Source organism: Aphis gossypii, chromosome X, assembly GCF_020184175.1.
Source record: "Aphis gossypii isolate Hap1 chromosome X, ASM2018417v2, whole genome shotgun sequence".
Lineage (NCBI taxonomy): Eukaryota > Metazoa > Arthropoda > Insecta > Hemiptera > Aphididae > Aphis > Aphis gossypii.
In genome coordinates this window covers 19,915,744-19,934,571 of record NC_065533.1, presented here as the reverse complement: position 1 = coordinate 19,934,571, position 18,828 = coordinate 19,915,744, and the positions used below count along the sequence as shown (strand labels likewise).

The window sequence follows — 18,828 nt, the reverse complement described above, 5'->3', positions numbered from 1 at the left end:
TTATCGAAAGTACTCGACTATGGTCTCATAACATCTGTTGATGTTGGACGTTCATTTTCGGCATTTAAGTCAATTCTAGCCGATAATAGTTGTTTCCTCAAAACTATCGTCAACGTTGCAAATATGCAAACTATTTGAAGCAAGACGATTCGCGTATAATACATCATAATACGTATATGACAATACCTACTCATTATTTTATGTACTAGGCATATTTAACAGAGAATATAAATCTAGATGTTTCATCTCGATAGGTACCTACCAATATGGCTATATATTATTATATTATAGTAGACGACTACGATTTATTAGATCGCGTTGCAATAACAATAGATCGTCGCAGAAGGCTGAAATGCTGAATGTCCGAAGATCGAGTATAGTACAAACTATACTGTAATTAAAAATTAAAATAGAGTCCATATTGTACGGATTGTGACGAGTTTAGTGCGTTGAGGTCGACTACTGCAGCTATACCGTGTAGAAGCATTAGAATATAGTCTGTAGTATAATAGCTGCAGTTGTTGCTGTACTTGCATTTATAATAATATAGTATACACACAGCTGCATAATAATAAATACGTCAAGTTTTACGGCTAGAGTTGTCAATTTTTTCATTTTAAAAACTGGACATCTAACTGAAAACCTTTTTTTTTTAGTCTAATATAAATATTTATTATTACGAATAACCAATATTTTTTTATTACCTACTTTATTACTCTACTTCTGATAATAGTAAAATACAATAAATAAATAAAAGTATATAATATAACATGTATATTAATTAAATAAATGAATAAATAAATAATTAATATAATATAACAAATTAAGTTAATGTATATTAATTAAGTGCTACTTTGCTATTTTAAAGTTGTATTTTTTCTCGCTTTTTTCCGCCTTTATTAGTATATGATCACTTTCTACCTCCAAAAATTCACAAAGTTTTTGACAAGACAAACTGTAATTAAAATTTTGGACATTTAATAATTTACGGCGTCCAGTTGAAAGGTATAACTGTACACTGGACAGGAACCAGATAGGTTCTGAACTGTCCGGGCGAAAACTGGACGGTTGCAGGCAACCCTATTTACGGTTTCGACGCAAAGGTGATGAACAATTCGAACATTTCCGCATTACCTAGTAAGTATTAGTCGGAAAATGGTTTTCAAAATAAAAAAAATTGCAAACTGCAGCCGCAGTCGGTAGGTACTAGTTACTACCTATATAGACACCGAGGCCGACACGCGATGATGACGTACGTCATCACTCATCATAATATTCAAACACGTTTTATTTCCGCCATCGAAGTCATTTTCCGAGTTATCCAATAACAATAATAATAATAATACAAATACAAATACAAACACAAACACGTATTTTCGTGTTGTCGAACGACAAAGGATATCGGACGGCAGCTGCTGCAGCTGCCAGTTAATGTCGTATTGTTACATTGCTGTTCGACGTTTTGTGTTGTAGCGGGGAGGGGGTGGTGTCTCGATCTTTGGCCTCCGAATTCCGATTACAATACGAGATAAGCCGGTATTCGGTAATGACTGGCTGTTGAACTGCACTCCGCTGCAGTGTTTGCTACTCGTCGTTGCCTTTGCACGCATTGTTGCGTACCTACCGCGATTATATCATTATTTCGCGTCCAAACGGGCGAGTCGACCGTCGCGTAAAAACACTGTTACTTTCGTCGTCCGATCGGAGTTTTCACCTTCGCGAAGATGACTGCCGTCGTCCAACTGATTTTCGGGTCGTTCCTGCTGAATTCGGCCGCGGCTTTATTGCCCTTGCCCATCAGCGACTTCTACCCGTCGGACGAGACCACAAAACGTAATTATCGACTTTGGCTAATTTTTATTTTATTATTCTTTTATTATAACCAATAGGTGAGTTGTAAGTACTTTGAACTCGTCGTTATCGCTTGGTTCCGTTTCATTACGACGACGGGCTGTAGACGGTTCACGAGTGCTCGCTCGCATTACCAGCCATCTATATTATCGTACTGCTCGCCAATCTCAATGTTTGAACTACATTTTTTCATTAATTTATGGGTTTACCTATTAGGATTTAGTAATTTGAAATTCTATTTGCTACCGATACAGCCAGTACCTATTATTATTTTTCTCTTTTTTTTCTGTTTCTTTTTTACCTACTGGAAAAAAATAATAATAATTACTGATCAATAGATACTACATTTTTATCATCACACATTATTTCTCCATTGGTATTTCATTCATTTATATAAGAAAATTCTTATTTCAAACTGTTTTAGATAGATAGCAACTGAATTTGAATAGAAGTACATTATCACCTAATTTGTTGCTACTTTAATCATTATTTATAAATGTAAACTATAGCTTAATGTTCAATAAAAACCACTAATGAGTGAAAAGAAATTGATTTACCTAAAAATTTTATTCATAATTTACATTGAGTACCTTTTTAGGAATAATTTGTTTTAAACTTAAATAAGTATATAAGTCATGATTAATCATATCATTATATTTATTAAATCTAGTAAGTCTTAAAATAATTTGTTTAAAAATAAATCCTATCGATAATATTAAAACTACTTCTTGACCCAGTTAAAATTTAAATAACATATTTTATAAAACCATTGTGTTAATAAATAATTACTCATTGATAAGAGTTTAATGAACAATAATTGTTAAACAGTGTACAAGTGTACATAGTTCAATAATGGCCATACAGTTCAATTTTAGGTTCATTTTTAAAAAATATTTTAAAAGTTATAAACGTTATAAATAATAAATAATTTATTATTTTTTGATATGCCTACTTCTATTTGTTAAATAAATGGTATACAGAACTTAAAGTAAGTATATGTTTTTGAACATTTTACTACAATTTTGAATTTTTATTATACCTTTACCTACTCTTTACTTATTCACATATTTTATTTTACTAATTTAATTTCATGTAATTAATTTTAACTGTGGGTGTTACTATTCTATATTAGCTATTATTAATTTTCAGATTAATATATATTTGTTGTACAAAGTATTGATAATTTATATTAATTTAAATTTATTTATTTATAAACGAGTAAGAATCTTTTAGAATAATATTGCAGTCAGGGGTATAATTTCATGACAAATAATATTTAGACAGTAAAAATAAACATACGTAATTATTGGAATACACTGAATAATAATATTAATTAAAAACAAACAGATATGTTAATAGATAATAATACATTTACAAGTTTTTGACATCAGAACTTAATGGTACACAAACATTGTGCTTGAAAATATAGATGACATAATATAAAAGAAATCAATTTGATTAATAATATTGTTAGCTAAAGCAAGAAATCTCAGTAAAATTGAAGTGGAACTATAGCTATATATAAAATAAATTGAATAGATTATTAATAAATTAATAAATAGCCAATAAGTAGGTATTATATTTAAACATTTCTCAATGAAACACTTAATTTATTTAAATAGTTAAAATTAAGATATAAAAAAATAACGTCTTTTTATAAGATAGTTTGTATAAGGTACAACTTAAAATTAATTAACTCCATTAAAAAATAAACATGGTATTATAAAAGAATTATATAAAATATTATAATGTTAGTTAATTTTATATTTAATTATTGACTAAATAATACATTACAAAAATAGATTTATATCTTAAAAGTGATAAACATGAATTGTAGTTGATCGAATCATTGATTGTTATTCAATTGTTGTTATTTTTTTGACCATTTGTTTGAATATTTTAGCCAGTATACCAAAATGGAGTTCAAGTCATTCTGTAGAAGGTGACATATTTATTCCATTTGCTGAAGTGCATGAACCATTTAGTGCTTGGTATGATTCCGACTCTGGCAATAGTCGTATTGACTATTATCAAGGTAAATTTTTAATAATTATATTAATAAACGAAGACATTTTGAAGTTCGATAAATTAAAATTTATACATTTTATTATAGGAATGGCTAAAACATATCAATTATCCAATAAAGGCTCTTTTGGCTCATCTCTTAAAATTGTTCCTGTTACTACCGAAACAGAAACAAATACTCTAAAATGTTTAGAAGTGAATGGAACTGATGAAATGCATATTTCACCTCAGTCAACTCTTCCAGACCTAAGTGATTTTAAGGTTGTTGACGTCATTAAGTTATATTTGATATTAAAATTAATGTTTGAATGTATTTTATTTCTTATTTTTAGTTAGTCAGTGAACATTTAGAAAATGGTATTGTTGTTGAAAAATGGGTTTATATTAAAAGAGTAGAAAAAACAGTTGGCAAATATATAATGTGGTTATATAGACAAGTAAGCAATACACTTAAGAACTTAATATTTATAATTAATTGTATGTATTTATTTAAATAGTACATATGAATAATATAACGAGTATCAGAAAAGTAAAATTAAAAAAAATCCTTATATTATAATTGATTAAATTTTTATTATTTGCTAGAATGATATTGCTTATCCATTGCGATATCAAATGAATGGATTTAATTCAGTATTTCTATCACATTTTGATGACTATGTCATTGTTTACAAACATTTTACACCAGTGAAGCCTGATCCAAGTATTTTCAACGTTGAAGGTATATCAACAAATAATAACTTATCTATTTATTAATCGAATAATTTATAAATTTGAAACCTTTGGTTTTAGAATTAAAATGTGAATCTTTCCCTGGACCGGGTGTAAACCATATTTATGATTTTAATCCTATGATGGAGTTCATAAATAACTATGGAGAGTATATAGATTCCACATTTGAGGATTTTAAACGACTCCATAACAAAACGTATACAAATGATACAGCTGAACATTTTGACCGTAAAAATAATTTTCGTCACAACTTAAGGTGATGATTTATTTTTAATTATTTTAAATCATCTATTGATAATCAAAATTTTATTTTCTATAATAAAAATAGATAGTGATTTTTTTTAGTTAATAATTTATATATTTGGATTAGATATATTCGTTCAAAAAATCGAGCTAATCTTGGTTACACACTTGCTGTCAATCATTTGGCTGATTATTCCAACACAGAGCTTAAAGCAATGTGTGGTTATAGAAAATTAAATGAAGAAGAACATAACGGTGGTGAACCTTTTCCTTACAATAAAACTGATTTTCAAAACTTACCATCTGCAATTGATTGGAGGATTGCTGGTGCTGTAACTGCTGTTAAAGGTAGTATTCACCGGATATACAATTTTTAAGGCACTATTTGTAATTTATTTATATTATTATAATTACTAGATCAATCAATTTGTGGTTCTTGCTGGAGTTTTGGTACTACTGGTACCATTGAAGGAGCATATTTCATGAAACATGGTGAACGTAAAAGTTTTTCTGAACAGGTATTAATATTAACCTTTTCTTAATATACAGTTGTTTGTTGTGTATTAAAATACCGGAATTGATAAAATAATTTTTTTCTACGTAATATACTATATATCCCGAAAATCCCATATCACCTTTAATATCTCCATAGGAAATCAATTTATTTATATTTATATATGGTTTTTTTTTTACAGTACTAAGTATGGGAATTCTGATTGAATGGCATAAAATTTAATTTTTTTTTTTTTTAATTAATTCAAAAACTTAAAAAAAATTTTTTATGCATTTAAGAATTTTAAATTGTTAAGGTAGCAATTTTGTTGAACATATTTTTTAGACTTCAACTCTGTGTTGCAAATAATGGAGGTTACTTTGAATATTTATAAAAAATAAAAAAAAATAAAAATGTATATTTTCGTTTTTATGTAATAATTTTTTTTTCTATTAACAATCTAACAATCAAGTTTAAAAATATCAAAATAAAAATTGAATTTTATGCCATTCAATCAGATTTTCCATACTTAGTACTGTAAAAAAAACGCGTTTAAATATATTGATTTCCCATGGAGATATTATGGGTGAAACGGAATTTTGGGACATAATATATATTTAATTTTTGAAAAGAAATTGTATTAAATGAGTCTAATTTATACAAATAGAAAATAATACCTAAGGCGAGAAATAAAATATTCTAAAAAGTATTTAAATTAATTTTTATAATTTAATCTTTTTGTTTTAGTTTTATTTTCTATGACATACAATATAAAAAATAATATTTTTGATCTTTCAATAGTTTGATGTATAGATGTGTAAAAAAACTTATTAAAAAATAATGCGTATTTTAAATGCCAATATTACTGTTGTTACTTGCTTTTAAAAGGAAGATGATATTTTTATTTTTGGTATTTTTTATTCTGAGATAAATTTCCAAATTAATTAATTTCATTTATTTACATACATAATATTATATTATTATTTATGCTTTATAGGCTTTGGTGGACTGCAGTTGGGGTTTTGGAAATAATGGATGTGATGGCGGAGAAGATTTCCGTGCTTATTCTTGGATTGAAAAGCATGGGTTACCTACTGAAGAAGAATACGGTCCATACCTTTCCCAGGTATTCATTACATTTTGTGTAAAATGTTCAGATTATTATTTATAACAGTAGACAAAATGTTAATTAATGTTTTTATTATTATAAAGAACTGAATAAAATTTTAATTTTTTACAGTTATACACAGTTACATACATTTAACTTTTTTTTTTATCAATTTTATCTATAAAAATATAAATTATAATTAAAAATTAGCAAAAATTAATTTGCATTTAAAAATCACAAAATCATATATAATATTATATAAATATAAATATGCTATTTTTAAAAGCTGTAATATTTTATTATTTTATCCTTTTATTCATCTATATTTTTTTTATAATTCTAGGATGGTTACTGCCATATAGCTAATATATCAAATGGTGATCTTACAAAAATATCAGGTTTTGTGAATGTTACAGCATATGATGAAGAAGCATTAAAAATTGCTTTAGTCAATGAAGGTCCAATTTCTATAGCCATTTATGCTTCATTAAAAACATTTTCTTTCTATTCAAATGGTGTTTACTACGATAAAGAATGCCGTAAGTATTTATTTTTAACACATTCCATTGCATATGACACTAAATATTGTCAATTAATACAGTTTGCATGTACTGAATGATGCCAATTAGCATAATCCATTTTATTATTAAATGTATTACAATAAGGCCAATGTAACAATTAAACAATTTGTTTTTTGTTAGTGTCTCCTACAAGTATATTTTTTTCTTTAAAAACCCTAACTATTTTTGCTTCACAACAAATATACTTAATATATGATATAGAAATAATGTGTTAACTAAAAGTTACTTATCACGGTTTGTACTTATTTGCAGGTAATAATCCACTGGAGTTAAATCATGCCGTATTATTGGTGGGTTATGGTACATTGGATGGACATCCTTACTGGCTAGTAAAAAATTCTTGGTCAACTCACTGGGGTAATGCTGGTTACATACTTATTTCTCGTAAAGATAACAATTGCGGTGTTCTCACTAGTCCAACATATGTTATTTTGTAGACTTATATTTAAGATTTAAAAAGATTTTGTCATTTTTTTTTTTTTTTATTAAATACTCATTAAGCACTTGAAAGTCTGAGAGTAAAAAATAATGATTTTAGTCTTAAAACATATGTGGTAATAATTAATTTTAATCATGAATGGAAATTAAAATATTGTACTTTTTGATTTATTTATAAATAAACGACTGTTAGTTTTATACCTACAGCATATATTTTAATAAAAATTATTTTGAAAAAAATCGATTATCTTTATACCTAGTCAATAAAAAGGTGTACAAATTATGTTAGTTTATTGATATAATGCTATGGAAGTAAATAAACTTTTCTTTATTCTTATAAAACAAATATTTCAAATAAAAGGTGAATAAATATAATTTATGAAATATGCATAGTGGTTATTAACATAAAATGCATCAATTATTTTAATTAATTTTAATAGGAATTAAATCATTTATGAAAATCTTTTTGAAAGTATTTTCAAATACAATATCTGTAGACTGTATTTCTAAACAAATATGAAGTGTTGTAAACTAAATATGATTATTAAAGTATATTAATAAGCACATTTTATAAGATGGGAATAAAAAAAATATTTTAATTTGTTCAAACTTAATCATAGTATATTCTATTCAGAATAACCTTGCTACTCGACCAACGAAAACTCGTCTGGTTCACACATGATTGTTGCCACGGGAGTGCTGACGACACTTAACGATCAATCACAGTGCTCCTAACACTCACTAGGGGTCAGTCGAAAGCTGGTGGCTCAGTTGCATGTGCGAAAGTGGGCAAGGTTATTATGAATAGAGTATAATATATACAGATATAACTAGTCTCAAGATAACATTATTATACTTATAGCATAATAGTTAGTTTTACTATTTATATAAGTTTTTTATTCATTGATAGTTAAACTATTTATACTTATTATACTATAGTACATACTATAGTTACTACAATGAGTACTTGGGATAATGGAAATCTAAAGTACTTAGGTTGATGGAGATTGCAAGTACTTGGGAACCATTTTGATTATAAATACTTGAGGTTTTTTTTTATTGCAAGTACTTGTAATTTATTATTTTTTATATATTAAAATTTGATTTTATGTTTTTTCTACATTGTTTCTGTTTGAGGAAAATAAATTACCAATTTAAATAAAATTTCAACAAGTGTGTTCTTTATAACATTGTTCCTAACAGTGGTAGCTCGTGAAGTTCACATAAGGTGGTGCACAAAAAATGTCTAAGGTATTATATCTATGTATGGTAAAAATATTAATTTTGTAATTTTTGTTATAAATAAATACCAAAATAATGTACCTACTTAGTACTTATCTAAATTAAAACGAAGGACAAGTCATTGCAGCACATTAAAAATAAGTGCTGTGCACACATCAAATGTGCTCCAAACTACCATATTATATTACTTAGCAGCGTGTCGAGGTATGTAGCTAATTCTTATACATAATCATTTATAAACACATTTCTCACCATAATAGCTGTGAAAACTTTTTTGTTATTAATATAAATTTTATTTAGTACAGGTCATATACATAATAATCAATTATATTATGTAGTCTAATAAGAGAAATCTAATAATTTTTTATATATTTATTTTTTGAGTGATTCACGTGCCCCTGTGCACCATACAACAAGCCGCCACTGGTTCCAACTGAATGCAAGTTTCTATGTTCAATAACTAGGCACATCTTTTAGCATAGATCTTCTGAATTGGACTATTCTTATGTATGAACCAAAACCAGACCAAAACAAATATAATTTCCAGTGAATATTTAAAGCTTCAAGGTATTTCATTCCTTAGTAATTATTATCAATGGTATTATGTACTAAATAAAACAAAGTTTTATAAATAAGTATACTTTATCTATGAAAAGTTAACAATGACTAATATTTAACAATCAAATACGTGCTTCACATTTCACTACTGTAAGTATAATATTATAACTCTTATACTATACCGGTTTGTTCAAAAGCTTGCAAAATACTATATTAAATATGCACTAAAACAACCAATGGAATAATTGTTATATACTTTTACATATAATTGTCAATTAAATAGGAAGAAGTGATAACAAATACTTCAGAATAAAAATAAAGATAATCAATTTTTAAAAATTTCATAAAAAATATAATGAATTGGAAATGTTATAATTTAAGTAATATTATAAGTCAGTGGTTCCCAAACTTTTTTTAGTTTACGCCACCCTAAAAATAAAAAAAAATAATATTGCGCTTCCCATGAATAAATAAATAACAAATTTATAGTATTTAAATATACAAAAATTTTTATTGTTGTGACAAAATAACACAGCATGCGTTTCCTCTGTCAAGTGCTCACACCTCCTAAGAGAGGCGCGCCTTAGTTTGGGAAGCACTATTATAAGTAATATTCTAATATAATTGTCAATTGATTAGAATTCAGTCTTAAGATTAAATTTTTATAATTTTTTTTTTAAACAATTAAAATATTTTAAAAAAAAATTAAATATTAATTACTTACTATGACATTGACATTTGTATTCAATCGCAAATGTTTTCTTACCATAATAACGAATTTTTATAAAATACATGAGTCTTGGTGTACTTCTTTTTGTTTATTATAAAAATTTTATTTTCAAAATTAAAATGTTGATGAAAATTTTACAAAGAAACTAATGGTAAGATGGGCAGTAACATATTTTATTTTTTCATAAAATATTAAAGTTTATAATTAAAATTAAAATATGGGCTGAAGTTGACCCATATAAAGGTTTTCAAAAATATTGAAGAATATATGACCTGTTCCCATTGTTTTCATTTTTCTTCCATTTTCTTATATTAAAAATAGGAAATCATGGTAAAAAAAACTAAAAATTTATTAATTATGTTTAAACAAAATAAATAATAAATCTGTTATGATTAGGGTATCCTATACATCAAGTGTATCGACGGATACACATGATTTTGGGTGGTGGGTGGGTGATTATGGGGAAATTATTAAATAATAATTCAAAAACAATTAATAATAATTGTTGGTGGGTGGGTGTCCACAGATTTTAGAAATTTGGATACACATGGTAAATTTACTGTAGCCGCCATTGGTAATGACTTTATGAGCATATGTATTACTCGTTGCCTAATTTAATTAGACCTTTAGCTGACCAACTTAATATTATAGCGGCGGTTAAACTGAAAATATATTTTTAAAAGTACTGTTATTGTCATTGCATTAACTTTTTAGAAATATAAAACATCAGGTATCAAAGCTTACAATTTTTTAAAAATATGTTTAGGCTTAGGTTCTATATGTAATGTTGTTTATTAAATTTAGCTGAGCATATTAAATACTTGACAATAATATTTTATAATTCAAATAATTTGATTATAGACCTTTAAAAAGTAAAAATGAAACAAATGTTAAATTGACGTGTGTTTTAAAGACTGGTAATTAAAAAGAAATCTACTTTAGTGGCTAAATTTAGTATAACTATAATATGAAATTAATTTCTTACCACTAAATATTTTAAGTTAAGTGCTAACTAAGTAAAGTTGAGATTTATAACAGTCAATTGAACAAAAGACAGATATTTTTGCACCCATACCTGAACATATTATACTACCTAATGGTTAATTATCTATAGTTTGATGATTAGTATTCATACCCTTCATAATAAATCAATTTCCAGTCTTTTATACCATGTAATATATCCAAGGCAGGGCAAGTTAACAATATTTTTTAAATCGTTAAGTTATTTCAAAATAATAATGTTATGTTAAGTTAAAAGTTACTCATATTTTGTTGTGTCAACTCATTAAATTAAAAGTTAAAATTTGTAAAACAAAAAATAACCACTGGTGAAATTTAAAACAATACATTAGAGTATTAAAAAGTTATCAAAAACCCTCATTCAAAAATTCTCTTTATTTTTTGAATAAAATGAACTGTTTTAGATACTTTTGAAAAAAAATTAACTTGAAGTTAACACGTTAATCTTGAAAAAAGTAACTTATTATATTAACAGTTTTTTTTGAAAAAAAAAAGTAGAATTAATTAATTTAATTTTAATTCGTTAATTTCCAGCTTTCAATATATCCACTCATCAGCACTTAATGATATATTATACATATTTTAAGTGAGAATGATGTTTTTGAAGTCATTTCTATAAACAAGAGCATATTCAATAGTAGAGACCCAACTAATGTCTCAAACAAAAAATTCTAGCTCTGTTTATTTTTTTTTTTTAAGCTTTTCTATTTTTGAAAAGTTTCACAGCATAGCTATTACATCAAAATTTGTCTTGACCATAATAAATTTGATAAAAAAAAACCAAAATTGAAATTTAATTAATAATTCACATTTAATTGCATCACAATAATAACAATTACCCATCTATATAAAATATAAACATACATTTTTTTAAAATTATAATATCAGTAAATTATTTGATTTGATTTCTTATAACTATTAACTAATAATTATTGCATTTTTTTTTGTATTTAATCGACAAATTTCACAAGATTATACATTATAAACAATAAGACAGTTAAGATTTTTTTTCACCTATAATTTAAAAATAAAATACTGTTGTACAAATAAATTAATGTAGAATGAAGGTAATAATCATGTAGTGTTTACATTTTGATACAGATTAGGTAATTCAATAAAATGCATGTCGTGGATATGTTGCTTCTCGATACTGGCCACCTGGATAGGCTTGTGCTCGATAACCACCACCACCATAGCCAGTTGCGGAATAGCCATTTCCACTATAAGCACCGTATGCATAACTATTATTTGCAGCAGTACCATAGGGCGAAGCAGTTTCTAGTGCCATATAACCAGGATATACTGATCTCATACCAAAAGTAGCAGGACCTCTAGCATCACCCATTGGACCAGCCCTGGCTCCATTAGCAGTCATTGAATTAAACTTGAATTTTCTTACATGTATTTTTTGGCCATTGATAACTCGTTTGGGATTTTCCAATATTTGATTAACAACTTCAGAATCTTGAAACGTTATGAAACAATAACTCTTCTTTTGTTTTTTAATTTTATCAAAAGGTTGGTGAAAATCAATAATTTGACCGAATTGAACAAAATAATTGCGTACATCTTCTTCAGTAATTTCGTAAGTTAAGCCAGTAACAAAGATTTTACAAAGCAATGGGTTAACTCTCCTAATTACCTGTAATAATAGTATAAAATTATAAAATTGTAATAATTAAAGAACAATAAGTGTTATATATTATCAGGTGGTATGATTATATGACATATTGTGTCTTATCAATGTTCACTAGTCCTGCAATATAGATAAACAAAAGAAACTCACCCTCTTAAGAACGATTTTTTTATTAGCGATGGAATGTTCCTCAACAGCCAACAAATCGTCCACAGTCTTCGCATTCACGAACTGTACAAATGCAAATCCTCTGGATTCTCCGGAAAATGGGTGGATCTTGATGTTGATGTTTTCAATGTCACCATATTGCATGAAATAATCATGAAGTTCATCCTCGGTAATGGTCCTGCCTAAGCCACCAACAAACACTTTCTTATCATCATCATCTTGGCCGGGTACATAGGACCTGTCATTAGCATTTGGTTGTTGCGCTTTGTCTTCCTGTAACATAAAAAATATAAGAATTTGTAAGGATTGGCCACAAATTTTGGGGAACGGAACGTGTTTGCAGAAGTCGTCTTAGCCATGTACTTTTGGTGGCTCGCCACTACTGACTATACATTTGCCGACACTGAGATACGTCGTTTCAGAATTGAAATAGTTTAATAATATGCTTACCATTTTGTTAAAGTATCGGTGATAGCCGCGATCCACGTGTGAAAGTTTGTATGGCGGCCAATGTTGTAGCTACTATCGTCGATCGGAAACGACAATGGGATAAAACTATTTGCGGACGTGCGTGTGTATTTAAAGTTGTTTCTCACAGCGGGCAAATACTGTAACGATTTTATTATTTTTTACACGCCTACGCACACTCATTGACGCCGAAAGATGCAGACGGTAAATGCCATTTATCTCTCACTCTAAGCGGGTATTTGTTGTCTGTTGGTGGCCGACGGGAGACAAAGAAAACCTAATCTAACTGGAGGGAACTGGTTATAGTGCTACCAACTGGTCGAACAGTTTGTGCCACGTTAGGCGGCAAACCAGTATCGATGTTTTTCAATTTTTAAAAATTTCATATAAACATATAATGAATTAGAAGCATTATAATTTAAAAAAAATTAAGATTTTAAAACAAATGGAAAGAGTTTCAATGGTCTGAGCTGATAATTAACAGACTTATTAAGGAAACTAAATTAAGATTCTATAATTTTGCATTTATAAAGATATTTGAATTTTTTTTTAGTTTAAGCAAAATCTAATTAGTGCATGCTATATATACTGTTACATTATATACTAACTAGTTAAGGTTTTTATTACAATTATAATGTAGTTACCAAAAAACTAAAATAAAATTCAGATTATCGCCTTAATCATGTTTTCGTTCTGTGTAGGATTTCCTTGTTTCATAGCTTGTGTACTTGTTTATAGGCACTACTGGATAGGTTATTTCCATGGTTTTTGATTCTTGCTATGAAGTTATCCTTAGTGTTGAGCCCAGGTAAATAAAAATATATCTAAAAATAAATTATTTTAATATCATCTAAAGAAAGATAGAGATGACTTAATTATTTATTTATCTAGATAAAGATGAAAAAAAACATTTTTATCTAGATAAGTTTTCAGATAATTTTTTTATATTTGTTTATGGCCTCAATTCTTATTAAACATAAAGCATAATATTTTATGTATTAATTAATAATCATATGTATATTAATATGATTATTATTAATATTGGTCCAAGAGTTCGCCTCAAAATTAGTTTACTAATAATTTAAATAAATATTATATTATACCAAAAAATGTTATGTTAATAACAAAATAAAAACATAAAAAGTATTGAATGTACTCATATAATATATGAAAATAAAAAAACATCATTTTTGATATCTGCAATATAAAAGCATTTCAAATGTGTCATCTTTTAATCGGTTATGTCTTGGTGTTAAAACCTGTATGGCCTGCTAAATAGACTTTTTACTGGAGCTGACGATGGTAATGTTGTATTGAACTTTAAAAAAACTTGCTTAATAATTTTAAATTGATCGAGCAACACCAGTTCTTTTTTTTTTTTATTTAAAAATGTTAATGCTTGAACACTAGCAGCATTTGAAACTCTTATATTATTATCAACTGTTGAATCATAGTCTTGAGTCTCCATAGGCGAATTAATATTTACTGTAGAATGTTCAGATAAATTATTGAAGTATCCATCACTATCACTATCTTCATTGTCAGCAGACTCTGGTAATTTGTTTTCAATTGTGATACTTATGGTCTCACATTCATTAAAAAAAAAATATTTTTACAAAGGTTTTTATATCTAACTGGAACCTAAGATAACTTAAACTTAGGGTAGCTTATAGGAGCAATAATATAAGTCTTGCTTTTTGGATCACTAAGATCAAATACATAATTAAATATTTTTTCTAAAGAACTTATTAATGATAAAATAATGGTCGGCAATGCTTTAAATTGGTTGATTGTATTAATAGTTTTCTTAACACTATTAATGTTGGCGCAACATAACCCAAGTAATTATGTTTTTCTCCTTGTAGTTTATCAAAAAAATTTGCTAATGGCTCTAACAATGTACAATATTCCTCTAGAAATAACCATTTATTGCTATGTAGTTTATTTAAATTTAAAATGTCAAACAATGTCACTAATTTTGTTTTATCTCTCAACATTTTTTTAGTAGCATCATATTTTGAATTTCACCTTGTTATAACAGAAATAGGAAATTTACAGTTGCTATGTTCTACTACTTTATCAGATGCCTAGGTAATCCTACTTAACAAGTTCCAGAATGCCTGTAGTTTGTTAAATGTTTTTGTAGATATAACTGATATAGGTTTCATCAGCAATTTTAGAAATATCAGTAGTAGCAATTAAGTTCAATGAATGAGCTACACAAGTAATATGATTAGGTAAATAATAACTATTATCATTTTCTTGCTCTTGGACATCTTGATTATAAAAAATTGAACTAACATCAATTCTTTCAATATTCTCATCGCTGCGTTCAGAGTCAGAATCTGAATTTTCAATTGTATCACTGCCCGATTCGTCAGAATTTAAATTTCCAATATCATAATTTGCTGTTAAATGATCAGAAATAATTGAACTTGAGATGGTGCGAAAACAAAGTTACCAGTACCAAAGTTACTGGCATTGTCGGTAATTATATAAATGGCTTTTGAGTTAATTATACAAAATGTATTCATTACTTCTGCTATAACTTTAGCAATGGCTAGAAAATGATGAGTCCATATTATCGTTTGGCAACCAAGAACATATGAATGACGTTCATATGTGATTTCATTAATATAGTGACAAGTCATACCCATGTAACTTTTATTGTTTGTACTCCAGATATCTGCTGTTATACAAATATAATTCTAGTTTTGTATTGAATTGGTTATCATACTAATATTTGTTGAATACCTTATTTTTAAATCATTATCCGATTGTCTTCGATTTGGTAGTAATGATGAATTAGTTATACCAGATAATTCCATGACTAGTCTTCAAAAAGCAGTCTTTTCATAACAAATGAGGGGTCTCATTTCTTGATTAATGTAATCAAATACAATACTTTTCATCTAACATAAGAACAAATTAATAAATTGTACAATTGCACAACAATTTATTTAAAAACACATATATAATATAAATTAGAATATTATATTTTAGTTTTTTAATTCCAGTCCCTAGAGCTTCACTTTTGATGAGTTACTACTCATGAATATGATTTTTTGATAACTTACGAGTAAAACATAAGAACAATAACAGGTATTGGTATAAAATGATTTTATAGACTGTAATCATACCCTTAAATCCTTTAAATGGTTTAAAAAGTTAATAATTTAAAAAAAAATTAACAAAAATTAACTATTTTTTACATAACAAATTAGTTATTCATATGGTGACCAGACGTACCTACTATTTTTTGTAGGACAGTACTCTCTGTTTGAAAATATTATAGGCTAATTATTACATGTTTATGATTGTTTTATAATTTGGTATTCATTTATATTTTATGGTTCGAGATAATACATTCTAATTTCTAATTGGTTGGTTAATTTAATTTGTTATGAGCTGTAAATATGTAAGAAACATATTAACAAAGTTTTGTATTTATTAATTCAAATTTTACACTTGGTATTTTTACCTTTAAAAATAAGTTAAATATTTATACTTGAGTTTAAGTTTACTTAAATTTCAAATAATTTTTATCATAAAGACACACATCTAATGTGTAGACATTATAATTTTAAATAATTATTTTTTAGAGTAAATAATTATAATCACATGAAAAAAAAATGTATAGAAGGAGATGGGCCTACGCCCTATGGGTTATTATTATTATTATTATTATTATTACCATGGGCAAAAGGGGTAGAATGGTATATGTATACGCATTGGACAATTAAGACAGTGGAAAAGCTAAGTCTTATAATGTACATTTTTTTAAATATTTATATCTGATCATCATAGTTATTTACCAATTTACCATACATAAATGATATAAAAAATCAACCCTCAGAATAGGCAAGTACTCAAACTTAATAGTTAAAAAAAACTTGTATTATGTATAAATATTTGGTAATTATTTTAGTTTATAATATTTAGATTTAATAATCCAATTTACCCATTGTTTTGATAATTTAGCAGACCGTTTGCTGTGTAATTCTGTATGAGTTATAGATGTTATAGACTTCTTTCCTTTTTTCAAGCCTCTTTAACTTTTGGAAGCAATGTTTTATGCTTATACTAAAAATTTAAAATCACAAATATTTATTTCTGTTTAGTAAGAATATCAAGTGTAGATATTTAAAATTAAAATAGTATAAGTAGTAGTTACTGAATAATTTATAATTAATTACTTTAATGTGACTTAAGAAGTCTCCTGTCGATAATTTTGTCCTTGAATTATTTTCAAAACAATTTTTACATTGTCCAGTCATTTTTGTTCCATCTTCTTTGACTATAGAAAAAAATTGTCCATCCAATAAGTACGACTTAGACTCAAGTGGTTCAACAGATACTTTTAGTAAGTACATCTGAAACATTATGTTCATCAGGATCATCTTTTTCTTTATGAAACCGTTGTTTTTTAAATTCACTTATTTAAAAACTTTTATTATCACTGACTACTAAAAATCTCCGCATGTTAAAAGTATAGTAAAGTACCTACCTACTTTGTCAGCTATTTAAAATATATTATATATTATACAATTACATTATAATTATACATTTCACAGTGGCGGCTCGTTGCTCGTGGCAGTTTGATATTGTAGTGCGGCAAAATTGTAAATAAAATAAAGATTTCAAATAATATTAATCAAAATAATATTACGATGTGAATAATATCCATAATATCACTGATATGAGTGATATGGATAAGAAGTACTTTACAATCATATTGCTGTCGGTCAGAAACTCAGAATTTCCTTAGCTATTAATCTATTATTAGACTTAAATATCGAACTCGTCGAGATGTAAATACAAAATCGAAAGTCACCGCCGATAATGTACGATGACTGACAAGAATAAAAAAAAAAAAAATTATCATCCTGCCACTCACGCCGACGCATCGGCCTCGCCGCAATATAATCATAATAGTATATAATACTATAGATATAATAACGAGATGTTGTGAAATATTCATAGATAATAAAGATATCTTTATTATCTATGGAAATATTATTATTACTAATATTACTTGCCATTTGGTATAATTTCAGTTTAGCTCTCAAGTTATTATTTTTATTTTTTTAATGAAACATGTATTTCAACGAGTTAAGAAAAATGGAACAAAAACAAATTTGCACAAATCATTATTTTGGAAGTTATATCCTTCCAAAGTTTGCTATTTTATGTTTTTACGTATGCGCGGAATACCCACTATACACTTTAATAGTTAAATGTTACGCGGAGGTGGTAGGCGAAGATAGCTACTATATAATATACTTTTGTTACTTTAACAGGCGGTCGAGTATGGCGTCCGGAGCCGATAGACGAAGGGAGCCACTATAATTGATAATTTTGTTATCTCTGTTTTTACCTTGAAATTTAAATAAAATCATTTGAACGCGAGAGTACTTATAAACACTTCACAGAATGTTTAGAATAATGATAATTACGATTTAATTTATATTTTTTTACCTGATTTAATATAATTATAATCTTAATGTTATTATTCATTAATCATTACTAACAGCT

At 26.9% G+C, this 18,828-nt stretch overlaps 2 protein-coding genes across 3 annotated transcripts; one reads left to right on the top strand and one right to left on the bottom strand.

Annotated features, from left to right (window-relative positions):
• The first annotated feature begins 1,473 nt into the window (after positions 1–1,473).
• Positions 1,474–7,671, top strand: LOC114129648 (digestive cysteine proteinase 1). The gene is made up of 11 exons (XM_050205384.1): positions 1,474–1,833; positions 3,755–3,886; positions 3,965–4,137; positions 4,209–4,313; positions 4,462–4,597; positions 4,669–4,864; positions 4,979–5,199; positions 5,269–5,369; positions 6,342–6,470; positions 6,796–6,991; positions 7,286–7,671. The coding sequence occupies exons 1-11, from the start codon at positions 1,725–1,727 to the stop codon at positions 7,468–7,470; spliced, it is 1,683 nt and encodes a 560-aa protein (XP_050061341.1). The 5' UTR covers positions 1,474–1,724; the 3' UTR covers positions 7,471–7,671.
• Positions 7,672–11,870: 4,199 nt separating this feature from the next.
• LOC114120663 (RNA-binding protein squid-like) lies at positions 11,871–18,024 on the bottom strand. 2 transcript variants are annotated; one of them, XM_027982633.2, is made up of 7 exons: positions 17,801–18,024; positions 17,490–17,666; positions 17,255–17,376; positions 13,938–14,117; positions 13,276–13,433; positions 12,808–13,098; positions 11,871–12,663 (listed from the first exon to the last, which is right to left on the bottom strand). In XM_027982633.2, the coding sequence occupies exons 5-7, from the start codon at positions 13,276–13,278 to the stop codon at positions 12,133–12,135; spliced, it is 825 nt and encodes a 274-aa protein (XP_027838434.2). In that variant the 5' UTR covers positions 13,279–13,433; positions 13,938–14,117; positions 17,255–17,376; positions 17,490–17,666; positions 17,801–18,024; the 3' UTR covers positions 11,871–12,132. The 2 variants fall into 2 exon arrangements, with proteins under 2 accessions (XP_027838434.2, XP_050061398.1); XM_050205441.1 differs by having other exon boundaries at positions 17,846–18,024.
• Positions 18,025–18,828: the final 804 nt, after the last annotated feature.